At 41.1% G+C, this 26864-nt stretch overlaps 2 protein-coding genes across 3 annotated transcripts in view; one reads left to right on the plus strand and one right to left on the minus strand.

Annotated features, from left to right (window-relative positions):
- Window positions 1–2040: 2040 nt before the first annotated feature.
- On the minus strand, window positions 2041–11554 carry TOMM34 (translocase of outer mitochondrial membrane 34). The gene is made up of 7 exons (XM_067554366.1): window positions 11365–11554; window positions 9801–9900; window positions 7867–8019; window positions 6862–7031; window positions 5899–6046; window positions 4831–4957; window positions 2041–3978 (listed from the first exon to the last, which is right to left on the minus strand). The coding sequence occupies exons 1-7, from the start codon at window positions 11483–11485 to the stop codon at window positions 3880–3882; spliced, it is 918 nt and encodes a 305-aa protein (XP_067410467.1). The 5' UTR covers window positions 11486–11554; the 3' UTR covers window positions 2041–3879.
- Window positions 11555–13303: 1749 nt separating this feature from the next.
- The window catches only part of STK4 (serine/threonine kinase 4), a 68768-nt gene continuing 55207 nt past the window's right edge, over window positions 13304–26864 (plus strand). For both annotated transcript variants that reach the window (XM_067554364.1, XM_067554365.1), the window contains exons 1-7: window positions 13304–13457; window positions 18528–18608; window positions 22237–22365; window positions 23934–24048; window positions 24649–24813; window positions 25283–25450; window positions 26491–26628. In XM_067554364.1, the coding sequence (XP_067410465.1) occupies window positions 13426–13457; window positions 18528–18608; window positions 22237–22365; window positions 23934–24048; window positions 24649–24813; window positions 25283–25450; window positions 26491–26628 (828 nt within the window). In that variant the 5' untranslated portion in view covers window positions 13304–13425. The remainder of the gene's footprint in view (window positions 13458–18527; window positions 18609–22236; window positions 22366–23933; window positions 24049–24648; window positions 24814–25282; window positions 25451–26490; window positions 26629–26864) is intronic.

The following is a 26864-nucleotide window of genomic DNA, read 5'->3' on the forward strand; positions in this document are numbered from 1 at the left end:
AATGTACAGATATGATCAAAGACCAAACATGTTCGGATGCATAAGGAATGAGATGGAAAATATTAGAATGCAGTTATTATAGGCAGAGCAGATAGTGCTGCCTGTAATTAAGATTGCCTGACACATTCCTTTAGTTGCTTGTAACTTCACCAAACTATAGCTGTTTGGACATGTAATGTTCTGCTGAACACTGCTTCTGGGGAAAAAATGTGATCATGTAATTCTAGACTAATACTGCATACAAACAAGGGGTGCTGAGTTAAGGTTGAACTGGCAACTTTAATTCTGGCATTTCACAATGTGAGCGCTTGACTCTGCAACCTTAACGTTCTTTAAACATAATTTATTTTCCATGTAACAGATCAATGATGCAGCTTCATCGGGCATACTAAGTGTAGTATTTGTCACCTCATCTTGAAATGGATATTGCAGAAATAAAGGAAAATGAGAGAAGGGCTATGAGAATGAATGGGGGGAGAAACTGGAAAAACTCAGGATGAGACTGAAAAGTGTGGGATCATTAATTTTAGAAAGGAGATATGGGGACCTAAAATAGATGGCAGAGTGTGACTTTGTTCTCCCTGCCTCTTAACTCAGGGAAAAGGGGGACATTCAATTAAATGAAAAGATTGCACATTCAGAACTGATAAAAGAAAATACCTTTTTAACACAGCTAACCTAATTGTGTAACTTGGTGAGAGTAAGAACTAATATAGGGGGGCAGATGACTCCATATCTACTTACTGGAGCATTCTTACATCTTCCTGTAAAGCACCTGTTGCTGGCTGTGATGGGAGACTGAGTGCCGGAGTAGCTCAGAGTCTAGGTCCAGCGAGTATGGCAATTCCAGTGAAGGGGAGATATTCTAATAGTGTGTTCTTCTTTCCACCCTTCCTTCTCAATTGCAGTCAGTTTTGCTGTTTCAATACTTGACTTCTCTTGGGCAAAGACTCATTTATTGCTTGCAGAACTGTTAGTAGTCAATAATGCACCTTTTACTTATAACATGCCCCCATTGGGACTAAATTGGCTGTCAGAAACACTTAACATTAAACTATATCCCTTATAGTCAGAGATGGCAAAGGGAAAAGATGCAAGGCTTACTGCCTACAACTGAAGTGGGAGTGGAGATGGTAAAAGCTGTGTCAGGGAAGCTAAGGTTTGTAAGCAGCCATCACACTTGTAAGAGTGCATGCAATTGCTACCTCCTGGTTAGAGCCACTCCTGAGCTTCAGCAGAAATAGCCAATCTGTCCTTGGCCTGGTAGATAGATCCAAGTCTTAACAGGAGACAATTACTCCATTTCTCCTGTGCAGTGAGGGGCTCTTTTGGCCACCTTGTGTGGAAAGCTTCTACATGAATGAACTGGGCTCCCAGCTGCCCTGAGCATGTGTGTGTTCAGTTAGTACTGGCAGCTTAGGTGCCATAATAGAAAACTGGTTTGTTTAATTTTTTAACTGATTCTTTCCATCTAAATATTTCCAGTGGGAGGTAAAGAGAAATGTATTGTAGGGTGAGATGGACAGCATGAGTAATGGGCCCATCTACACCAACTAATGGTTGAGGGACTTAGAGCCAGGCTCGCATATGACATGCCACACTAGGACCCACTTTAATAGCACCAACCTCTAAATAGCATGGCAATATTAACTTACTGGGCCATGCACTTACCCCCAACCCCAGCTGTGGCTCAGTGGAAAATGTTCATTGACACACAATGGGATTATTTTTGAGGATGGATTTTTTTCCACTTTGCTCTCCAGTAGCCCAGCTCCACTCCTTCACTGCTACTCTTCCAAAGTTGTCCAGTGTATCTCAAACTTTCTCCCCCTATCCCCATCAAGGAAAGAAGATTATAGCCAGCCTTGGTAGATCAGTTCCCAGCCTCTTGAAGCAGTACACCTAATGAGCCTGGCTCCCTAACTATCTGCTGCCTGTCCCTCCACTGACCCATACTGCCACAGTGCTGTTACCCACTCAGCTCCCTCTTTTGGGGATAGCTGCAGGCAGGACCCAGCAGTGCAGGAAGATAAAACCTAATAGTAGATACTTGTCTCCAGCACAATGGCCCCTACAGCATTAAAGAGCCCATTGCAGTTTGAGTGAGATGTTTCAGGCTTGCTATAGCCATCACTGCACACAGCTCCTCTGTTTGAGGTTTTCTCTGCAGCTACACAGGCAAGCAGTGATTTTACAATGACAGGTGAAGTGTCAGAGTACAGCTCTATGGCTGTGGAGGGCACAGATCCTCAGCTAAAGCCACAATAAGGCAGCGGAGGGTTCCAGGCTCTGAAGCTTTTCTGCAGCAAAGCTGAATCTAGCATTTACATAGATCACCACAGTGGGAGCATTTTCTAAATGCAGGTAGAGATAGATAAACCTAAAATACTGACCTCGCTGGAAGAAGAGAGGGCAATGGCATTCCACACCAACCCCACAAGAGATTAGGACTAGAAATGAAAACAGCATATACCCCACATTGCAGGGGAAATGACAGGTAGGAAGAGCAGACTCCTGCATGTACTTCAGTGTTAATCAACCTTTGCTTGCACAAAGTGGGCTGGTTCTCTAGTTAGTGTAAAACAGAAGTGCTGACAAATCTTATCTTAAAATGCAAGGCTTCTCTTCTGCCCCATGCAGCGCAATAACAGCCCAGGCATACACATGGGTAGAAGGTTGGAAAATAGCTGTGTTTTAATCAATACATAAATAAGACTTCTACAGTGACATAGCAAAATGGAAGGACCCTAAGGACAAAGAAAATAGTACTTTAGAGTGGTGAAAGGTTGATGTCTTCCCTCTGTCAGCAACAAATAGGGTAACTAAGCCTGGGGTCAAATACACATTTCTAATAAAAACACACACCTCTAACTATGCTGGCTTTAATAGAAGTTGCATTGTTCATACAGTAGCTTTGCTAGACAATTCTTGTTACCGATCTTTAAATCCTGAGAACTAAATAACTCATTGCCTCCAGCAGCTAGGAAAAATCAGAGTATAACATGCTCATACGTCTGTGAAGTAGGAAAACTGTTCTTCACACCAGGGGCCTTATGTGGGATATCACTGTATACCCTGTACCAGGGCACTAAGATACAAACAGAAGCTAAAACTTTATTTAGATAGGAAGAAGGTGGGAAGGCTCAAAGCTGCTAGGATCCAAACTTCAGCAGTGCATATGAATATAGCCCACAAATACAGTATCAAGACAATTCGAAGGTAAAGACGGGGTGGCTGTTTTTTGAGGGATAAGAGCTAGAGGGAAGCAGCTGCAAGCTTCTGAAACAGTTACTTTAAACAAAAGCAGTTGTGGGCAAGTAGGCACCAGCTAAGACAGGGAACACATCAAGGGCCCTAACTCATTTATTCTTGTTCAGGTCTCACCTCATATTTAAAGGAGTCAGGAAGTGTGCTAGTCATGCACCAGTCCTGTAAAGTGGCTCATTTAAGCAAGCAGAAGCAGTACACGCAGCAGAGCTGCTCCTCTCCATCCTCTGAATACATATCAAACTCAGTTTACTGCTTTTGAAGACATGCCTCAGGCAAAAGAGGAACCCTCTCCCCCACACCCATCTTTGTTGATAGATTAACTTCAATAAATAATGGGTGGACATGGAATTATCTTATATCAAGGAAATTAACCTGAGGGTTTCTCAAAGACAGAGTCATTTAAAACTTTTAAAGATCTTACAGGGAGATGCCAGTTTTGATATAGAGAGTACATGTCTTATTGTACGTGTAATTAAGCAGCAGAGAACTAGCACCTACTCAGAAAACCAGGAAGATGGCAGAACTGGACCTACAGGATTTGACTCCTGTATCAGTGTTAAAAGGAAAGCTTGTCTTCTGCATAAAAGAGCAGAGATTTTGTGCTCCTTTTTATTTCAAGTTCAATTCTTGCAGTAGCTTCTGTGCAGCTGTGTTCTTTGGTTCAATTTTCAGAAGGCTGTTAATGTCAGCCAGGCTTGATTTGTAATCCTAGAAGCAAAACACATTTTTAGAACACTGACAATGCAAACATTTGTAAAATTTGGCCTTTAAGGCTCATACTGAAGGACTAGGCCACTTGTGCTGTGCAACTGTACACCACACCCTTCTACTTCACACATGTGCTTCTCAAAGAGACAACTGCGTATAACAACTGCACATAAATTGGGGACTAGAAAAACACTCAGTTTATATGGCAGGTAGACTCAGGAGCTCATACATTAATCTCCAATCTCACAGATATTCTATTACAACTAAACAACGTCTTAACAGGAGCTGTTTTAATTGATGAAATGTTCTAGAACCTCACAATTATTAGCTGTAGTTTAAGATCTAAGCTGTTTGCCAAAACATCTATTGTCATTTTCAGTGCCACAAACACAGGATCTAGCTCTTTCCAGGAACTTATCAGGCAACTCAAGACATCAAGAGACCTGAAGCTAGCTAATGAGAAATCCATATAAAGGAGAAGGTAGCTGCTAATGACTTAGTAAGAACCAGGATTGTAAGTTTTTTGGTAATACAAGCATTGTTTACAGAAAAACTGACTTGCAGGACAGCTATAAATGGACAAAAACCCTGATTCAAGGTGCTCTGTTCTCCCAACGAAAGAGATCCACATACATCCATGCAGCTGTCACCCAGTGAAATGAGTAGGAATCTCCTTTCACTGTGTGCAGACCTTAGGCTAGTCAGGGAGCAGATTTGTTATTTTGCACAGAGGCAAGTTATAAAATGCCTCTAAACGCCACAGTCATGGATTCAAGATTCAGTGGTGGCTGAGAACACAGCTTCTCTGTCCCGCACCTGAAAGGGGTCTGAAGCTCCTTGGCAGTTACTTACCTTTAGTTCTTTAAATGCTTGTGCACGTCTGTAAAACGCCTTAATATTTTTAGCATCTAACTTTAGAGCTTCTGTGCAGTCTTGTATTACTTCCTTGTACTGCTTCAGAGACAGGTAACAAAGAGCTCTGGAGTATAAACAATGGCAGTTAAAGGTTTTAGGCTTTAAGTAGTGGACTACAACAATCACTGCTTTGGAGCACTATAATCAATCTTAGCCAGGTTTTTTTGAGTCACTGGACAAACCCTGCACCCCCTTGTAGAGATTAACAGGGGTTTCCAATAAGCTAAACACATGCAGCACAGTGAGGTGTTATATGTACCAACAGCAGGCCTCATCTCAACCCCTGCCCAATCACAAACTCCATTTAATAAAAAACCTCCTGGATAAACTTAGTATTTCATTCTAAGGGATCTTCTCATTTTCTGAGCTCAAAACTTGTTTTGGTTAAAAGGGGAGAAGAAAGTAATTGCTCCACAAATCTACAAGAATTAATAATTTTCTTAAATAGTTTTCAGTCCCCAGCTGTCACTTAAGAATTGCTAAGGTTGCAATTTTCTATGTATACTGTCCTGAAAGGTTCTCTGCAGCTGCCTTCAAATGTACCACAAGTAGTAAAGATTTTGGATAAGTCCCTTCACCGTTATTTCTAGGTCGTGGATAGCAGGCGCCATCAAAACCAGGACATTCTTAGCAGAACCAAAGATTTGAAAAGGGAGGGTGGGGACCTTAACAGTTTAAGCTGAGAATTTCTACACAGGCTCCTCAAAACCACTTTGAAAAATAAAGGCACCTCCATTTGCAGAGCAAGCATCTGTTATGAGGAGAAAATGTTCCCCATGTCTCTCCCACACATGCACAAAGCTATGTATTCTGATCAAAGAACAGCACTGTTAGATATTAAAGGCAAAATTCTACCCTCATGCACGTGCATGGTTCCCATTCATTTAGTGGGAGATGTGTGGGGGCATCAGACAACAGGACTGGGTCCCAACTCGGTAAGAGTTACTGCAATTACTTAAAAGAGCGTCCCAAAGGGAAATGGGGTATATAGCTGCTGTACCTTACCTGTTGGTGTAAGTTGTACATTCCTGTTTACCAAGTTTTAGAGACTCACTGTACTTTTCAATAGCTTTTTTATGGTTTCCTTTCTTCACAAGTTCATTTCCTTCTTGCTTCAAAGTTTTTGCTCTTTCAATCACAGCAGCAGGCGGCACTGGAAATGGTATTTGAGAGAACATAGTGCTATGTAAAAATGAAAGAGCTGAGCAGTCACATTTGTTAATGGTCGTGGTCAATACAGTTAATAAACACCAGGGTTTTTTAAGGATGAAAACCTAAGCAACCACAAAAAAGCCTGAGTTCTCCCAGAGAACTCTGTACTGTGGAAAGACTCTTTGGACAGAGCCCCACCTAGATATCTGAGTGCTGCCATTGGGCACCATAGATTTACCATAGAGAATAAGCGATGGCCAGACTTGCCTGAAGAAAGGCATCAAGGACACAGGAGGATGAGGTGGCTGTAGAATCACACACCTGGTTTTGCTCTCTGAATTCTACTTAAATCAGGTTGAGCTGCAATCTCATCCATTCTTTGCTCAGCAGAGTTCAAGAATCCCAAGGTGGTGACTTGTCAGCATCAGGATACAGGGTGGAAATGACTGATTTATTATTATTATTTGTATTACAGTAGAGTCTACAAGTGCCAAGCAAGAACAGCACCGAACTGTACAAACTCACTGTAAGAGGCAGTCTTTGCCCTAAAGAGCTTACCATTTAAATAGACAAATAGCAGGAGAAAGGAAATATATTATCCCCATTGCAGAGACAGGGAATTGAAGTACAGAGCAGTCAAGTGACTTGGCCAAGGTCACACAAGGAGTCTGTGGCAGAGCCAGGAACTGAGAGCACTTTTCCTGAGACCAAGGCCAATGGTTTAGTAGCAGACCAGGTTTAATAGATGCCTCGTACTTTACTGTCCCTTCTGAGCCCCACAACAACATGTGCCATCTAAGCACGGGAAGGGCTTACCTTGTTTTTCTAGAGATGCACTTTCATTTGGTTTGTGTCTTGGGGCAGCCTCCTGGCTCCCTGCAGGAGGAAAGTCCCATCTTCGCTGAGCAGAAACAGGAACTGAAGGGATCGGTGGGAGCTTCTGGCGCCACTGGAGGCCATCCTTCTCCAACAGGACTTTTGTCATTCTGAAAATATAGATACAGGCTGTACAGCTATCACGCCTGCTGACAAAACAGGCCCTCTTTTCAGGCCTGTGCTCAATTTCAATAGGTAGGCTCCTAACTAAGCATTTGCAGGCAATCACCGTGACTACTGTGCATGCAACCCTAATTTTGTGCAGCTAGGAAAAAGTACCTTTAGGGTAATAAAACTGTCTTTTTAGTGCTTGCCATTTGAGAAGGCCATATATTTAATGACTTAAGCCTCACATACACCTTTGGGAGATGAGTTTTCATTTTACAGGTGGGAAAACAGACCTTTGGGATAAGTGACTTGTCCCTAAGGTCACAGAGCGAGTCATAGCAGAGCCAAGATTGGAATCCAGACCTCCTGGGTTTGAACCACAAGGCCATGCTTTTTTATGAAGAGAGCTAGATATTCTGAGCAATAAGTAGATAAACAGAGGAGATAAACAGAACACTGTGTTCATACAGAAGCCCCCCGGGAACAGAAAGGTACCACAGAATGCAGTCACTTATCACTGGTTAGTTGCCTAAAAAAAGCATTATGCAAAGTAATATGAAAACTTGCATGTCCAAATGGAGTTTTTTCCTAGCCACGATAAAGGGAAGTAGCAACTTGACAGGAAAGACCACCAAAGAACGCACACCACAGAAGTGGTGTTAAGGCTACACAAGGAAGGGGCATATGCCATTTATGAAGTATTCCAGTGCACCCAACCTGCTCCCAGGCGATCATCCCAGTTAAGTGGGGCTGAGATTTGTTGAGGCAGATGAATTAGCTCTGCTGTACTTTCAAGCTTTCATTCTGGTCTGTGTAACAGAATGGAGTTAGGAGTACCTGTTGACACCATCATGCGCAGCCTGTACAGTGCAGTCAACCTGTAATACAGTCTTGTAGTCCACATAGGCCAACTGGTATCTCTCCAGCGCTTCATAGGCTGATGCCCGCCTCAGCAGGGGTTTAATTCCAAAAGGGACCAAGTCCAGTGCACTAGATCAGTGGGGAGAAAGCAAGACAGCTCACTGGGCCACCTGAGCTAAATTCATGCAGGAGGTAGTGCGAATGTCAAATTTTTTTTTTAATCATCAAATTCCCCCACATGGGTACCATATCGCCTGGGAGCTTGTTGAATGTTAACTTTCTAGGACCCAAATTTTCAAAGGCACAATCTTGAAATGTGTGGCTATATTTCAAACTGAGTTCACGTATTGCATTGTAGGGAACAAATCCTGCAGCAGTGGGGACATGGACTTGGTGAATCTTCCCATCTCTAATTTCTATGATAATATATCCAGCGTTTAAAGGAAGAAAACATTAATCTCTTCTCCCAGTGACAATCATAGACAAAGGCCTATTTTAGGGATTATCCTAATTTAAAAAAACCTAACACCTGTTTAGCAAAGAAGGAAGGTTATGCTAAACCAGTATTCTGCTCCAAATAAAGTAATGGCTCATTCCCTGCTGCAACAGGTTTGCCACACCACTAAAATAATTCCACTGGCATTAGAAAGTGTTTTAAACTTTGTTCCTATCAATGTACATACCCATTCTGTTGCATATCAAACACACTAGGGTAGGCCGAAGGCTCTTAACCAATCCACTCTAGAAAAATGTTTGAAAAAACTGCTCAGCTGTCACATTGTAAGAGTGGAAAAACAAAGTAGGTGCAGTAATATCTGTTACTGGACCAGCTTCTGTTGGAGAAAGCAACAAGCTTTCAAGTGACACAGCTCTACTGTGTCTCTACCTAGGAAAGGTACTCGGAGAGTGTCACAGCTAAAGACAAGGTGGAACAGATAGTATGTATTAACTACTTATGCTAAACAATCTGTTCCACCTTGTATTTAGCTGTGACACTCTCTGAGTACCTTTCCCAGACCTAAAGAAGAGCTCTGTGTAGCTCAAAAGCTTGTCGCTTTCACCAACAGAAGTCCAGTTACAGATATTACCACACCCTCCACTCTCGAATGTCCTGGGACCAACACAGCTACAACAACACTTCAAACATTTTAAACTGCATTTATAAGGTTTATAAAGAAATCTTGATAGGACAATCACAGAATCCCACCGCACTAACCATAGGTGGTAAGCTGTTTAAGGCAGAACCTTTGTCTTCAGAGCTGAGTCTACATGTAGCACGCTGTTGCTGCTATATAGAAAACTGTTGCCTAAAGGTGAGAGCATCTGGCTATTTTTTTCCTACAGAGATGGAGGGGGCAGATTAAGGTTATGTCAAGTTGCTGTGTATTCACTGCTATTTTAAACCAGATTTGACTCAGGTTAACTAACCCAAGTTAGCTAAGAACACTTTTTGTGGGGCAGTGAAGGCATACCCTCGATGAGCTATGTGGGCTTTTCCAGGCCTACTGCCTACATCTCATAGCCTTAGTCTTAGATTTGCTACTCTCTGCCATGCCATATTCCACTACAGACATTTGTTTTGGAAAGAGGCATTTGGGGATGGGAGATGACCAGAGTCCCCTGGCCTAACTCCTCATAAATTATGGGCCAAATTTAGTTCTCAGTTACACCTGTATGTATACAGATTCACACTAGTATAACTGAAAGCAGAATCTGCACATACTTGACCCAACAAGGTAAAAATGTTCATAACAGAGTAGAAGAGAGACCAGTGAAGACTGATTAAACATCCTTATGCCAGGACAAAATATTGTCACCCCATAACAGAGGACATATATAGCAGATACTGTACTCAATCCTCTATCATTCAAAACAAAAATACAGATTTTCTCTGGATAGAAAATGCTTACATGGAACAGTCCTTAACACAGAGGCTACAATTTCCATCCTTTAAGTAGCAGGCAGCTCGATTTGAATAGAGGACACTCTCTTCCTCAGCATTCCTCTCCCCTAAGAGCAGAGACAGAAACAGAAAACAAATCACACTGAAGTGTGGAATAGAGCATTCAGTGCACCTTGGAGCCATCTCTATTCGAGGTTTCTGCTTGCTTCAAAAAGGAAGACTCCATGTGCTATGAATATTACAGGTATTGAAGTCACAGCCGGAGGGAGCTAACAGGGAGGTTTACTGCTGATATCACTATCGCAACCAGCAAGAATACTCAGCACTTTTCATCTTCAAAGCATTAGCTAATTAATCCTCCCAAGCCTGCGGCTGCTGAGAAATAGCAAAACATTGTCATCCATGTCCTACAGATGGGGAGAGATGCAGAAAGGTGAAGTGAATTGCCCAATGTTAGGGCAGATCTAGGCTTGGAGCTCAACTGTCTGGTTCCCAGGCCCACATCTCTCTTACCTGTCCATAATGCAGGCCTTTTCACTGGTGCAATAGGCAGTGACAGCATATAATGGTAGCAGGAGTTAGTGAAATGCCTTGGCTTGCAGAAGAGATTCAAAAAGCACTAGTAATTTCATGTCAGGGCAAGTTTGAGGCCTAAAGAACTGCAGCTGTTTCCATTTACCCTGTTACCAGACCTGGAGTACACAGAGGGCAACAAGATCTTGCTGTGTGGTACATAAGGCTGTTCCATGTAGGGGGATAGACTGGTGCCCTATGGGCATTTTGTCACCTAAACAGGTAAAGAAACAGGGCACCCATTTGCTATCTACTACATGAAACTATTTTTAAACTATCCTGGGTGGCTGAACTGATGAAGCCCTACTCAGTCCTGGCAATCTGTATTTGAGTAAGCACTCATGTGAATACCACATCCTGGGCTCAGCTGTTGGGCCCCCACAACAGGGATGTTTTCCCTCTGCCTGGGATCTGTGTGTCTTTACCTACCTGAGGCACCAGCAACTGGGCAAGGAATAGGCACATAGGGCCATGTGCCACCTACATCGGGGTCAGGCTGCCACCACCCAAAAGGAGTAGTGAAAGCAGCTTTGCATCCCCAGATCTTCACAGGCAGTGGGGTGGGGAGGGAGAGACAATTTCACCCCCCTCCCCATCCCTTCCCAACGCCACAGCCTAGAAAAGAGCAGTGATTTTAGGGGAGGGGGCTCAGCTTTTAACGGCTGTACCTAAGAAGGGCCATACTGGGTCAGCCCAATGGTCCCATCTAGCCCAGTCTCCTGTCTTCCGACAGGGGCCAATGCCAGGGGCTTTAGAGGAAACGAACAGAACAGGCAATCAAACCATCATCAGGTGATCCCTCCTGCCCCGGGGGGAGGGGGCAGCTGGATTCATACCCCGAGCCCGAGGGGGAGGGCGTAGTTTGGGACGAGGCACATCCACATGCCCCACACCACCGGTTAGCACAGCTGCCCCCGAGCCCGGCCCGGCCCTGCCCTGCCTGGGCCCGCCCAGACCCGCCCGCTTGCCGGCGTGCGGCGGCTCAAGCCGGCCTGTACCTGCCGCCTCCAGTAGCCCCAGTGCCTGGCTGTAGAGCGCGGCCGCCTGGAAGTACTGGCCGTTGCGGAACTGCTCGTTCCCGGCGCGGCGCAGCTCAGAGACCCGGGCCGCAGGGGCCATGGAGCAGCCGGCACCTGCCGTGCGCTGCGGTCTCCTCAGCCAGGACTCGGCTCCAGAGCCTTCTACCGCTTCCTTCCTGCCGGGCCGGGGGCGGGGTCCCTCCGCCGGGGACACGCCCGCTCCCCGCCTCCAGCGCCTCCCCCGGCCCGGGCCCGGCCCCTTCTCCAGAATAGATTGCCCCTACTGGAGACTCCGTCCGCTTCCCTGGCGTAGCGTGGGCGGGCCCCGGGCCGGGAGAGAGAGTCCGCCTCCAGCTCCGTGCTGTCATCTTACCGAGCCCCACACCCTCAGCTCCGTGCTGTCACCCCCCGCCCCCAGTTCCCCTGAGCCCCTCGCCTCCAGTTCCCTGCTGTCACTCCGCTTCATCTCCCAGCTCCCCCAAGCGCCCAGCTCCGTGCTGTCACCCCGCAGCTTCCCCGAGCCTCCTGCCCCCCGCTCTGTTCTGTCACCCCCAGGTCCCCTGAGTCCCCCACCCTCAGCTCCATGCTGTCACCCCCAGCTCCTCTGAGCCCCCTGGCCCCAGCTCCCCAGAACCCTCTTGCCCCCTCACTGTTGTTCCTTGGACCCCAAAATATACTTGCACCTTCTCCGCAGCCCGACGCCCACCAGCCCCTCACCGCATCGCCTGGTGCTCAGTGCCCACAACTCCTTCACTGCATCCCCATGGAGTTCAAAACCCACCTGCTCATTCATACCGGCCTCTTCAAGCCAACTAGCTGCCTTGCTGCAGCCCCTGGAGCCCATCATTCAGTAAGTGTAATCATCATCCAACGGAAGTGCTCCCTTTTCATGGCCCCTGCAGCCCAGTGCCCAGCAGTTCCCTTGCCGCAGCCCCCCCTCAAACCAAGGACTGTTTGCAGAATGATTTTGAATAGTGAATACAATTTGAACGATGTGCTGAATTCTCCATCACTTGAAGTCTTTATATCAAGACTGGCTGTCTTTCTAAAAGAGATGTTATAGCTCAGATTGAAGTTATGGCTTGATGCAGAAATTATTGAGTGAGGTTCTTTGTGTAATGCAGATCAAACTAGATAATAATGATTTCTTTTAGTTTAAAATCTTATGACTATCTTAACTGCAACAGAGCTGGTATTCTACTAAAATATGGAACAAGGAGCTATCTTTGTTACTACTGCAGACCCTAAACAAGAACCTGGTGTTATTCATTTCTTGGGGCTAACTTCATAAATACAAGAATCAGGGCCAATCAAGGATTAAAGGAAGGGAGAAGAGAGTAAATAACTCTCTTCTGACTCCCTCTTCTGCTAATAACAGAGGGGAGCTCCCACTCCTCCTGGGATGGCATGGTGAGCTTTCCCCCTCCTCTTTCAATTAGCTTTAACCTTTGGAGCTAGTGTTCATAAACCACACCAGTCACACCGGTTCCCTTGTGCAAATAATTGAGCATTTTTCCCAGGGGCAACTTGTTTCCAGGGCCTGCTGGGGAATAGGTGGCTCCTTAATGGGGCCATGAGCCCAAGTATATACCTGGTGCAAAGGTCTTCTGGGCAGCATCCACTGACTGGCTAATACAATCAGGACGATGCCCATTCGATTGGATATTTACACATATGTAAACGAGTATGCAAAATAGATGGAGACGCTGGGGCTGCTGGGAAGTTTCTGCTCCAGCTTTCAATTCACGCCCTGCTCAGGATGTCTAAACCAGCTCGGAGGGACGATCGAGGGAAAAGCCTGTAAGAGGAAGAGGCGGAGCCAATGGAAGGGCCACGCCCCTGCGGCCGTGGAAGGCGGGCGGCGCAGCGGCCTCTATGAGACCATGTGACGGTGGCCCCGCCCCTTGTTTCCGGCGTGTGTGGAGAGGAGGCGGAAGTGAAGCGGAAGTGTTCTTGGAAAAGCGCCGGGACTGGACTGGAGTGAGCGGCTGGAGTCATGGAGGAGTGAGTGCGCCCTCTCCCCCCCTGCGCTAAGGCGCCATGGAGACCGTGCAGCTGCGCAACCCGCGCCGGTGAGAGGGCCTGGACTTGGGGTGTTGGGACTAGGGGTTGGGGCTGTGAGATGGGGGGGGGTTGGGTGTCTGGGAGGCTGGGGAATATGGGGGGTGGGTCGGTCGGTCGGTCGGTCGGTCTGTGGGAGGCGGGGACGGGGACGGGGGGGTGAGGATGTGGGTCGGTCTGTGGGACGGTAGGGGTCGGGGCTCTGGGATATGTAAATAAAAAATCTCCCCACTGAAAGGTTAAACCATCTAAAATCAGCTCAGGCTCGTAAGTAATTCATCCCTTCGATATAGCAGGTTTTCCCCGAAAGAACAGGGACCCGTGGGATGTGTGACATAGCAACCAGCATCGCAGGGCTCTTCTCCCCCAGGCAGCATGTGTCATTACAGCTTCACTAATATTGCTGCATCCATCCAGCTGCAGTGTGAATTCACTGAGAAGGGATTAAAAACATCTGAAAGGAAATAAATGTAGTATATTGGGAACCCAAGTATATTAATTATGTGGATAAATGATAAAGGGCTGGAGTTATTAAATACCGTTAGGGTTAGGTTAGTAAATAACCCTAATAAACCTTGCATCCGTTAGGTGTAGAAAAAAAACATTATGATAGTGGAATGGCAAATTCTAATGTTTGTTCCTAAGGTAATACTTGGAGCATCCAGGTGTTTGTTCCTTACATACTTTTGGGAAGAGGTGTCTGTTTTGTTAAGTAGGCTGTGTGTGGTTGCAAATACAGTTATGGTTACACGTTTTGTTATGTCAATGGCCAGCACTACTGATGTGCAGCTAAAATGTTGGTATCACTATTTCCAATCTTCACTGTCACTGAATTTTAATAAAATACACTGACAAATTTCCTTTTCTTAAAGAGGGATTCGATACATTGAAGAGTAAACATGCATTCTGTCACACTTGCAATTTGCTCAGGCTTGTAACTGGATTATTTAAGGAATCTTAGTGAAACCACAAGTCATAGAAACCTAAAAATAGGATGTAACTTTTCAGTAGGTTAAATATTACACAAGAAAAAGCAACCTGGAGTAATTGCAAACTATTTAATACAAGTATGATAAGCAGACTGGAGACCTGATAGTATAATTAGTAATCTTGAAAACACAAGCTATATGTCTTTCAGCAATGATACCTCTATATAAGGCATCTGTCTTATGACCATCAAAGAGGTATGTTCAAATTGTGACTGTTCAGGATTGTATGAGATTCAGAAGATTGTAAATGCCTCAGAGCAAGACAACTATCTAAATAGACAATAGAAAACATAGTGGGAGACCCAAATAAATGTTCTATAGTATATTTTATCAGTTTTTCAGAATATTAGTTATAAGGAGACAAAAAAAAATTAAAATATCTCTGATATATAGGGTACCGAGAAAAACAGTTTTTAAAAAAAGTTGTCTATACAAAGAAGTAAAGAAAAACTGGTATCTTCTTCTTGTACCTCTTTACTGTAATCCAGTAGGGAAGACTACACTGTCTGTTTTCCTCTTTTGCATGGAACATCAATTAATTAGGAGAGTATGGTGCTTGGAGTTGTTGCTAAATTATTTCCTAGAGGAGGAAAAAAACAGGGACTTTCCCATTGGTGATAAATTCTGTGCTATACAAATGGAATAATTGGCTATTCTTGTTTTATTGTTTAGTCACAAGTAAATTTCAGTCTACATTTCTGTGCATCTTGAAACTGAATATTTCTGGGCCTTGATACACTAAGTCCGCCAAGTGATGATGTCCTAGGTAGTACCCGGAGGATTTTATTATTATACATGTACACACAAACTAACTCCATCATAACTTTCATAACCACCATATCTTATTTGACATTTGGGGAAAGCTGGCTTCCCAACAAATAAGCACTTGGAGACCAAGAAGGTAGACTCTTTAAAAACACCTTAGAAACAATTCTACCACACTTGTGGTGGCCACTGCAGGTGATAGTAAGCCAAAGTGTGCAATGAAATAAATTACATATCAGTTGATCCCCCTGTGTCCCTTGGGCAAACAAATCTTCTGGTTGTGTGCTTCCATAGCCAGTCTCCATGTGTGTGTGTGTGTGTGTGTCTCTCTCTCTCTCTCTCTCTCTTTCATAAGCAAAAAAGAAGCTAATGTGAAATTATAGTGAAGATCAATAGCAACACTTTGAATGAACATAGAGGGGCATCAAATTGCTTTAAAGACCCCAAAGGGGTAGAAGCTTGAAATATTAAAATATTAACTTGTTTTGTTTTTGCCACTAGATTAGTTTAGTTTAGTGGTGGGATCAGGCTTTTGGAGAAGAGAATTTGTGAAAACAACTTTAGCATAATCAGGCCTCCACCATTTGAGGAAACCCTGTCAGGTTGTGGAAAAACTAATGACTCGAACCTTTTATATTGAAATATTGAAGCATATGTCTTGCACTCAACCCTCGCCCCCTTCCCCCCCCCCCCCCCCCAAAAAAAAAAACCTCCAAAAAACGAACAAACAAAAACAAACCCCCTAGCTTTTGTACTTAAGAGATGTCAAGTTTGCTGTCAGGTTGCTTTTTTAATTGGTTTGGGGGGAAAATCAGGGCATAGTTTGTCAATAATGAAATAGATGTTTAATTGCTAATATGTCTTTCCTTAATAAATTTATAAATCAGTATATTATTACATGTATATTTGGCAAAAAGTGAAATTATGTTAATTCTTTGCTCTCCTGGCTAGTCGATTAAGTGGTCAAAATGTTTAGTTGTAGTGCAAGCTAATTAGCATCCTGGCAAGATGTTTGCTCTTAGCAGCTATGCACAAAACCTTGTATATTGTTACTTATGTCCTTCAGTGTTTATCTTATTTATGTCAGATACAGTTATGTCTGTTGGGTGTGAAGACCAGTTTCATCTTGGAATTTCAGTGAAATCTTTGAATAAGGCTGTTACCTTCCTATCATTTCACTGCAGGCTGTACTTGAGCAGTCCAAGATAGGGGATATTTTAGAGGCATCTCAGCAATTGAATTAAGTTTCTGTTTGTCAAAATACTATCGGTAGCTTGCAGCTGCTTCTAACGGTATATTTGAATGATGAACAGAAGAGGCAGCTTCCTCTGTTCTGTGGCGTAGATAGCAGTTGGTTTTTTTTTTTTTTTAAACAATGGAGTAACATTTCTACTAGTACATTACTAGTAGAAATGTATCCATTTATTATATAACTTATTATATATAATCAAATGTTTAAACTTTAACTGTACTTGACTCAGATTAGAATGCTCATGTCCATACAGTAATGCTGTTTTTGTGTGCATATTTCAACTGTCTATAAAAATGCACACTATAAAATACAGGATGTCCTAAATGAATCGGGGCATTCATCATGATTCAGAGCTTTTTAGTAACGATGAAATAAAACTTGAATTTCTGAATTTGTTCAAGATCTGAGTATTTTGATGGTGTCAGTGAAAATAGAAGGTAAGTTGGCTTCTAATGAACTCGTGTAGTGCTTGGATTGTCTAAAATTCTACCTTGATGTTTAATGGTTGGGTCTCATCCTAGATGCCTTTTTTTTTTTTTTTTTTTTTTTTTTTTTTTTAGTATAATATCTACCCTTTAGATTTCCACATTTCATTCTATTTTGTAAATGGTGACTATCTACTGACTTTTTTTCATTCAAACATATAACGTTCTGTTGGTTTAATGCTTATCTTTCAAAGAAGCAAGTGACTACTTTCAGCATTTCGCCATTTCCTGTAATATTTTCTTCATTTCAGGAAGTCATCGTACATGTACTGCTTCTGCTATATTGCTTTTGCATATAAACATAATAGAAAATGAGCACAGAATGGCTTCTATTCCTGGTTTTCAAAAACTTCTTCAAAGCTTTTTACATTTTTTAATACTGGCTGATGAGTCCCCTTAGTATCAAAAACACAAAATCTGTATTTGCTGTCTTGATGTTTAGTAACTCCAGCTCAGAGAACCTATCAGATATTTATTTATAAGTTACAAACAGACACACATGCTTCGTCCTTAACATGGCTCAAGTATGGGAATCAAAATTGGCTGGAATCATAGTTGATCTGTTTTTGGTTCAAATAGAGGCAATGTACCTTTTATTGAGGCTATTAGATATCACTTAGTGGATTGTAAAGGACTCGTTTTGGGAGCTCATCCTTAAGGACTGTTTGGAACCTCATAGTGATTGTATGTAACCTCCAAAGACCAGTTTTGTGCTTTCTTGTTGCTTTTGATACATAAAATTGGCATGAAAAGTTTTTTTTTTTTTTTTTTTTTTTTTTTTTAAATTGAAAGGGCTAATATAACCTTTAACAAAGGCATCTTTGCTCCTAAATGTTTCATCTATAGGTATTAATAAAAAATAAAAAACCAAGGAGACTTAAGCAGTCTGACTAAAAATCTCTTTCAATCTCTTGTTAATTGGATTTCAGTTCCATTGATTTTCTTTTATTGTCATTATCCCACCAGTTCTCCTGTCATTCATAGTCATCCAAGATGTACAAAATCTGAATTTCTAATGTGAAAAATAAGCAAGGAAAAAACCTCCCCACCAACAAACCTTTTCTTTGTGTGTTGCAAAGAACCTCTCCCCCCTAGCATAAAAATAACTTTAATAAAATATTTGACTGTGTGGGCTCTTGGTACAAACTTTTTCTAAATTATCCTATGCCACAAGATTTTGAGGTTGTAGAACATTTGTTCAATAAGTATATACATCATGCTGTTCAAATGGTGTGGAAATGTTCCTGAATATATTCTGATACTTCAAGCATTTGATGGTTTCCTGCCAGTGAGAGGAAATATAGGTCTTTGTGCTTGATAAAACACTGCCCCCTGTACGACTCAGACCTTTTGTAGTAGTAAGAAATAGCACCACCTGGTTTTCTGATTGTGCTAAAGGCAGTTTAATTCATGATACATTTAAACCACTGTACTTTACTCAAGCAGACTAAATTTATATTGTTAAGATTTTTTTTTTTGTCAAATTGTCAGAGTTGCATGGTTTGAAATGGGTTTTACAGAAAGTTCTGTTCTCAGAAATAACCAAATTACAGAATCTTAAACTTCATTTCTACATCCCTGAATATACAGGCAGTTGAAGAAATTAGATGAAGATAGTTTGACCAAGCAACCAGAAGAAGTATTTGATGTATTGGAGAAGCTGGGAGAAGGGTGAGTGTCTTATACAACGTGGAGAATGTAAATTTGTCCAAGAACAGATATATGTAATGGCTGACTATTTTTGAAGACCTCTTCTTTTACAGAGTTTTTTTTTGTTTTTTTTTTTAAAGCCAAGTGGCATTTTGAATCTAGTTCTTGGCATTGGAACATCTACATCTAAGCTCCAAGTTGTGTAAACACCAGTTTTAAATTGAGGAACTGTAAAAAACACTTGACTGGACACTGTTGGGAAATAAAATCTACATTTTTATATCTTAAATTTAATGTGTCTTGTGGTGACTGAGCCCTAAGAGTAACAAACTTTTTCTTCAACTCATTTGTTAAATTGTTTAGGAAAAAACATTTTTGTTTTGGATTGAGTTAAAAAGAGCTCCACATGGGCACAGGAGTCTACTCATTTGGATCTAGTCAGGCTCAAGATAGCATTTAGGTACCATTGGTTGTTGTAGATTGAAAGTGTCTCTTTTGAGGTGTAGCAATGACCCCACTGTTAAGAGTAGGAAACACATTGCTTGTCAGGGTTAAGTAGAGAAGAAATGAGCAGCGCCAGCTATTCTGCTAGAGAAGAACAGTAATAGTTATTCTGCAAAGTAAAGATAATGATAGTATTAAGCCTTACCCTTTGCTTTCCCTCCTAACACTCACCTTTTAATGCTACCATCAAAAGGTGTGAGTAGAAAACTCCCAGTAAATACAATTCCTTAGACCGCTAAATATGTCTTTAGTAAATAAAACATTGAAGATTGTATCAAAACTGGTTTTTTAGGCATACCTACTGCTGTTTCAGTACCTCCATTCAATGAATGGGACTGTTGGCTTTGGGGCTGCATTTTTAAGGATACTTTTTAGCAGAGACCTTATTTTGAATCAAAATAGGCAGACAGCATTCTCAGTAGAAAGTACCGGAAATCACAAAACAAGCTGTTGTAAATTGTCTAACTTTTTTTATTATAAACTCTTAATCCAAATATTAAAATATAGAACATAAAATAATTAAGCAACAGAAGAATTAAATTACTTAGAATAAAAATGACCATTTGAATTGTTGGGCATTACACACAGTAACCCTTCGTTTTCCTGGTTTTTAATGTACAGGCTATAGCTAGAAAACATCACCTCCATACTGAGATACAAAAACCAGAGATTAACTGTAAGCCAAGACACAGAGGCAAGCAAAATATACATAGCACTAGAATAGTAAGAGTTGAGAAATATACTTCCCCATAAGAGTAGGAGGGGAAAAAGATACTTCCCTACTCCTAAGTGGAGAACTTGAAGAATTGTATTAATGGAGATTACTGAAAACTAAAATCAAAATGTTCTCCTTTTTATCTTAGAACCTCTTGTTGGAAGCTCAGTGGCATATAGAGTGGAGATGCTAACCAGAAGAAACATAGAAGTTGTCTTTAGCTTGCATACTGATGCTCAAGCACTTCTTTTTAATCTCATACAGTGCCTGAATAAAATAATTTGAACAAATCATGAGACAGACAACTTTTCTAAAATAAGTAGTCTATTTCTAGATGAATCCATGAAACTCACACTACGCTTGTGCACAGTAACAATAGCTAGTTCTGGCATAATGGATGGATTGTAAATTCCTATTAACTGACATCTAATTAAACAGTTAAGTTCTGTGTGAAATTCTGAAGCTGCAATAATTGAATACAAGGTTGAATCCTGAACCTCTTGACAATCTACCAACTTCTGTTAGAAAAGTTTTTCTTCATCACGATAGCTGGCACATATTTGGTCTATTTGAATTACAGTATATCAGTAGAGATAGACAATTGTGTTTGAGACAAGATTTAGGAATAGCTGTAGTAGACATTTTAATGCTGGCAGACAAGTTGGAGATAAAAAATGGAAAGCTTCAAAAGTTAATTGTCAGTTTTTTGTATTTATTTATTTACAGTTTTGTAAGAAATTAAAACTTATGTATCCTAAATCCTTCTGTCTCAAAGGAAAATTCTTATTCAGATCCTCTTCTTCATTGAAGCAATAATTTATTTAATTTTGGGGGTGAGTGGGTTATTCAAATACCTTGATTTTATAGAAAAACAATATTGGAGTGCAGGGGCAAAACATATCTTATTTCCCCCGTCTCTTCTATTTTCCTCATCTCAAAACAGCTTATATAGTGTTTACTCTGGTAATGAGAACTCATCTGTGAAATACAGAGATTTTCTTGGCTGCATCTCCACCAAGCCCATAAGATTTCTCCATATTACAGTCAGAACTGTGGCTTTATGGGATCCTTACTGCATTTCATTCATCTAGGAACAAAGCCCCTACATTATCCTATTTTTCCTGCATCCTTGAATCTGTTGCAGTGCTTTTACCTCAGTCTATGAGAATCTGGACACCATCACTGTACTTCATGAATTAGATGGATATTAGCAATGGTTTGGTTTACTTCCTTATGGCCTGCAAGTTTATTGCCAGGACATCCATTCATTTCTGAAGCGTTATTCTGAATGCATTATAGGAAGTCGTTGCTGTACCTTATTTGCAAATGGATGGAAACATAATTTTAAGCATGTAAAATCTGCCCTTGTGTCAGGGTGAAAATTTGGCACTTACACTGTCTTTCCTCTGACTTCTGGCAGGCAGCTTTTATTTATTTCTTTATTTTTAAAATAAAGAAAAAATAAACATCTTCTAAAACAGGAAATTTTCCTTGTGTTGAGTAAGAGAAAATGGGAGACCTACTTGTGCTAGTCAGAAGATTAAACTATTCAATTTGGACCCAATTCTGTCCCCAGGTAACATGTAAAATCTGAATTTATTTATTTATTTACATATATAATATGTATTATTGCCCATGATGTTCTAAAGCCCTGGGATGAGGACTGTTGTCAATAACTTCACTCCTCTGGCACAATGGGCCTCTCAACAATAAGAATAAAGTTCACTGTATGGGCGACAGAACTTTCTCAAGGGGCTAGTCTGAGACACTGGAATGAACTCCCTCTGACTCTAAGGGCCGTCATAACCTCACCACCTTCCGTTCCAAGTTCAAGGCTTGCTTTTTTCACCTTGCCTTCTCTATCGTAAAGATATAGCAACACATATATATTCTATTAAAACAGACAGAAAAGTCACCAAGATACTTCACTACACATGCTTCTCCCTCTGGGAAGAGGATGAGAGAACAAACGTGACAGATGTATAGTCATGTTGCTCAGATACTATGGTGATAAGCATGATATAAAAACCTATATAGACTAGAATAGAGCTTCAGTTTTTATTGTACCTCAATTAAATGTATATTGAAAATAGCTTAGATAAATTAGTTTTCTGGAATTTGTTTAAAAAGGTATTTTAAAAGTTTTTGGGAATGTGGTGATTAGCATCTTTCTTTCTCAATGTTACCATTGCACCAGGGGCCTGTAGGTTAATTGAGGTTTTGCAAATACTCCTGGTTTTTTTTATGTCCAAGTTGTATCTTTTGTGGTTCAAAATTCAACTAGTAAGATATTCTTAGCAGGAGAGGTCATTCAACAATGTTTCTTTATTTCCAGAATATGATGCACCTCTGAGTGTAAACCAAAAAGTGTGCCAGGTTTTAACCTGTTGTATTACTTGTATTCAGTATTTCACATTTTGATTATTACAGATCCTATGGCAGTGTATTCAAAGCTATTCATAAAGAAACAGGTCAAGTTGTTGCAATTAAGCAAGTTCCTGTTGAGTCGGACCTGCAGGAGATTATAAAGGAAATATCCATAATGCAGCAATGTGACAGGTAAGTGCATGCAATGAATCCCACCTGCAACCCCTTAAGAAAAGTATTGTATGTGATCTGCTCAGTAGTTGAATCTAGGAAACATAGTGTTGTCTTAAACGCTTTTCAGAAGTGAGAACAGCACTGTCTGAGGTGGACTAACCAATACTTATTAAAGAAACGTGATCTACATTGCCTTTTTTTTAAAATAGTTTTCTGCTGGCCTCTCCCCTGTCTAGTTTAATAGATTATAATCTTGTTTACAATAAGTGCTATTTGAAAAACTGAAGGGAGACAGCAGGCAGTGTATGCATGATTCTCCTCCCCACCCCAACCCCCAGCATGCTCCACCTGAGTTCCAATTATGTTTTATTTTGCATATGCAAAGGTTAGTGCGCTGTCTGCAAGGGTGACATAATTCTCATTTGCAGAGCCATCACCAGCATGTACAGATTTTAGTGCACTAAAATACTAAGTTAGAGCACACTCAAAATTACTCTTGCACAAGTGGGGTGGTTGTACTTTGAAAGTCAGGCCCAGTGTATCTCTCACTAATTTTCCTTTGGAAAAATTGTCTGAGCAGAAAAGCTTATGAAGAGATCATGTACTGCCCCCTTGCTACTAAAGTGTTTTCCTTAGAAATGGTATGCGACTTTTAAGTTTTTATCCAAGTCCTTATTCTGTTAAGCCTCCGAACAATTTTCTTAAACTCTAAGCAAGCAAAAAAGCTTTAAAATGAATGACATTTGCAGTACTAAAACATGGACACAATGATTTATAATTCTGCTGAGTACATTTCTTTAACTATTTATTCTTCCTTCTGGTAATTGTCATCTGCCTAAATAAAATGTAATCTTTTTAGAACCTGTTCATAAAGTATTCTATGAAATAAGTTACAAAACTTCATTAGGCTTCTTTGAGGATTATGTTTTTTAAAGAGAGGCTAGGAGGCCTGAAATAAGACCTTCTATTTTGCCCAACTGCTTGACACTTGTGAGTAGCAGGGGTAGTGAATCAAGTAAGAACTCTGTTCTCTGCACAAACATTCTGGGAGACTTCTACGTGGTGATTAACTCTTCTGATATAAAAATTTAAATTCTTACATAAGAGAGATTGTCATTCATAGAGCAGAATGAGTTTATTTTTGGTCCTTTTTTAACTGTCCCATGTTTGACAGTCTTTGGCTTCTTTCCAAAGGACAGAGGGTCATTTTTTATGATCTGATACATTAATATTGAGTAGGTTATTGCTTCTTGGGCAGCCGGGCAGCAACTGTAGATAGGATAAACTGACCTACTGTACTCAAGACCTGACTCTTACTAGGTTACTAAAAGGCATAATGTCTCAGAACTATATTGCAGAAGCAGAAGGAATGGGTGTTATAGTACTTAAGAGGAAATCACCAAATGGAGGATATGAGCATTTCCTGCAAACTCTTAACCTTGTAACATGCTCAGCCTTAAGTCTGGGATCGCAAGTCTGACCCTGAACTCTTAGCATCTCTTTTAGCTGTGCTTTGTATTATGCTCCCATTTTACAATTGTTTTCTTCAATACTATCTGACTCTTTTTTCCTCCAATTTTCCATAGTCCCCATGTAGTCAAGTATTATGGCAGCTATTTTAAGAACACAGACCTGTGGATAGTCATGGAGTACTGTGGAGCTGGATCTGTGTCTGATATCATTCGACTACGAAATAAAACAGTATGTCCTTTCCCCTTACGATCCATATTATACAATGTCAAGATTTAAGTATCCAGTAAAAATATTACATATTATACATGATACTAAATAGCTTTGTAGTGGTCTATGCATAGTTCTTTGGCCTGATTTTTCAGAAGTACTGAGCATCCAGAGCAGTCATTGGCTGCCCTGTGAGCTGCAAGTGCCCAGCACTCCTGAAAACTAGGATATTTAACTGGCTAGCTAACTTGTTCCTTCATGATAATGTATTTGCAGTTTGGGTAAGAGTTCATTTTAATCGGAAAAATCTGTACATCTGAAAAAATAGAATCCTGATTTTCTGGAGTGCTGGGCTTTTTATAGTTGACCTTGTATAGTTCTTACATTGGTTGTGTAAAAGCAAGAATAGTTACCTGTGAACGGGCCATGCACACAAAATATATAATATATGTGAAGTGAGACCAAGTAAACCAGTTGTACTGTGTATAGATAATACTGTATCTTGACAACTGAAACTGCATCAAATTTTCTGCTAGTTGGTATGGGAATCTTGTATTTGTACTTCAAGCCAATGTCAGTCTTTGGCATTTATATGCCAATCTAACTGCTTTTTTTCTTTAGTTGACAGAAGAGGAAATAGCTACAATAGTACAATCAACCCTCAAAGGACTAGAATATCTACATTTTATGAGGAAAATACACAGAGATATCAAAGCTGGAAATATTTTACTAAATACAGAAGGACATGCTAAACTTGCAGATTTTGGGGTAGCAGGCCAACTTACAGTGAGTAAAATCATTACTTCAGTTGTGTATGTAGAAATTTCTCATTCAGCCTACAATTACAAGTGTTAAACTGAAACTCTTACTAGAGAGATTATCCTAAATTCAGTTGTTTAGCACTTTTACATGAATGCAGTGAACAGGCACTGAAGTGGGGCCCAGAGGACGGACAATGCAAGATGACACATTGGCTTTCTTGTCCACAGAACTAAAGCACCAAAACAGTTGTCTGTAGAAGCACCTCTGGTTTTCTCCTGAGTCCTCACACAGTTCTGCCAATGTATCTAAATCTTGATGTGCAAAATTCCTTATATTTCAGTCTTACTGAGTCTAAATTTTGTGTGTAATCTTTAGGGACAGTGTTACGTACTAATGAATAGCTGGCAAATTTGTTTCTCCTGCTTGCCCAAATTCTGTTCTTCTGAGCCCTCTTCCTCCTCTTCCCCCCCCCCCCCCCCGTTTTCCATTTTAGGATACCATGGCAAAACGAAACACAGTTATAGGAACCCCATTTTGGATGGCTCCCGAAGTGATCCAAGAAATTGGGTATAACTGTGTAGCAGATATCTGGTCACTAGGAATCACTGCAATAGAAATGGCTGAAGGAAAACCACCATATGCAGATATTCATCCAATGAGGGTAAGGATTGAAGCCACTTAAAATATAAAATGTTGTTCAGTTATCTAGCTTTTTAACTAGAGAAAATGAGGGAGCTCTTTTTTACCTGTGCTCTTTAATATTGAGTAAAATGGAAAAAAATTCTTTGAAGGAAAATCGGTCAACTTGATTCTTTTGTGTTGAGGCATGTGAAATGACTGGGTTTGTTCAGAATATGCATACAGGGAAATGGGTAGTCTTGTGAGTTTGATCCCAAGGGAATCTTTTTGTCACTGACACCAGCAAACACAATTTTTCATCTCGTCGTCATAGCTTATCGGTCCTAAAGCTCAGCCAAAATCTGGTGTTATCACTTATCTCAAATAATTCCTCAGGAGTACAGCATGTTGACAGAGGGCACTGCATACATCAGCGTTCCAGTGTTTGCTTAGAGTCTCCACATTCACATTTGGGGTCATTCCTTAGCTTCCACGTGGTCTTATTGCTTCCAGTCTTTGCCATCCTAATTCTCACTTGATTTAGAGTACACAAGTGTTTTTGTTCGAGGTCAGTGCCTGGAGGGAGTTGTTCTGAAGGAACCAGGTTCTCCAAGATCATCAGCAATTCCCAACATTTTGTTACTCCAACTTTTCCACTGTGGTATTTTTGGGGAAGAGAGATTTCAGCGGCAAAGCTCTTTCGGGAGTTCCACCTCTTGAGGCATAGAATGTGTCCATGCAGTGTGTGGTCCTGTATTATGCACTTTGTTTTTCTCTCTCCCTTTTACTAGAGGACTTTTCATGGTTTAAAATGGCAAAATGTCACCCTCTATGCAAAATAGTGGCATTGCTATAGGAGGAAATACCTCTGTTTTGCAGTGTACAAATCTCTTGTTCTGTTTGGAGGGGAATATATGTAACATTGGCATAAACACTTCAGAAGCAGCAGAGGATCTTGGTACATGAATAATTTTGCAAGTGTCTGTCCCTATGCTTTGATCAAATGTTTGTTGTGTTTTTTATCTTAAAGATTTCCAAAATCAATGAACACTAGAACAATATTTATTTTATTTTTATCATTAGGCAATTTTCATGATTCCTACAAATCCTCCTCCAACATTCCGGAAGCCAGAACTCTGGTCAGACAACTTCACGGACTTTGTAAAACAGTGTCTAGTGAAAAGTCCCGAACAAAGAGCTACTGCCACACAGCTTCTCCAGGTCTGGTATTTGTTACCTGGGGTGCTCAGAGGGAGTTCTTAACTAGACAAACCATGGTGCAGGCAATGAGTATTTGTGCAATTCGGGATGCTGGTTTCCCTTCATGCTTCCCCTGTGCAACTTGTACAGTGTAAGATGAAGTTGTGTGAGGTTTTTTCAAGCCTTCAGATTCTTCCCTAGAAATTAGACCTTCTCCTGCTTTCTGTTCCCTTACTCATACATGCATCATCTTTGTG

The sequence above is a fragment of the Emydura macquarii genome, unplaced genomic scaffold, assembly GCF_026122565.2.
Source record: "Emydura macquarii macquarii isolate MOO-44397 ecotype Brisbane River unplaced genomic scaffold, CSIRO-AGI_Emac_v2 contig_1483, whole genome shotgun sequence".
Classification (NCBI taxonomy): domain Eukaryota; kingdom Metazoa; phylum Chordata; order Testudines; family Chelidae; genus Emydura; species Emydura macquarii.

What these genes read in the sequence shown, in the direction of transcription:
- TOMM34 (XM_067554366.1), bottom strand. Translation starts at nt 11,485, where the DNA reads ATGGCCCCTGCGGCCCGGGTCTCTGAGCTGCGCCGCGCCGGGAACGAG. An exon ending in TGTGTTAAGGACTGTTCCAT is followed by an intron (nt 8,020 to 9,800) that starts GTAAGCATTTTC and finishes CCACTGATCTAG; the next exon opens with TGCACTGGACTTGGTCCCTT. An exon ending in GCGCATGATGGTGTCAACAG is followed by an intron (nt 7,032 to 7,866) that starts GTACTCCTAACT and finishes CTATATTTTCAG; the next exon opens with AATGACAAAAGTCCTGTTGG.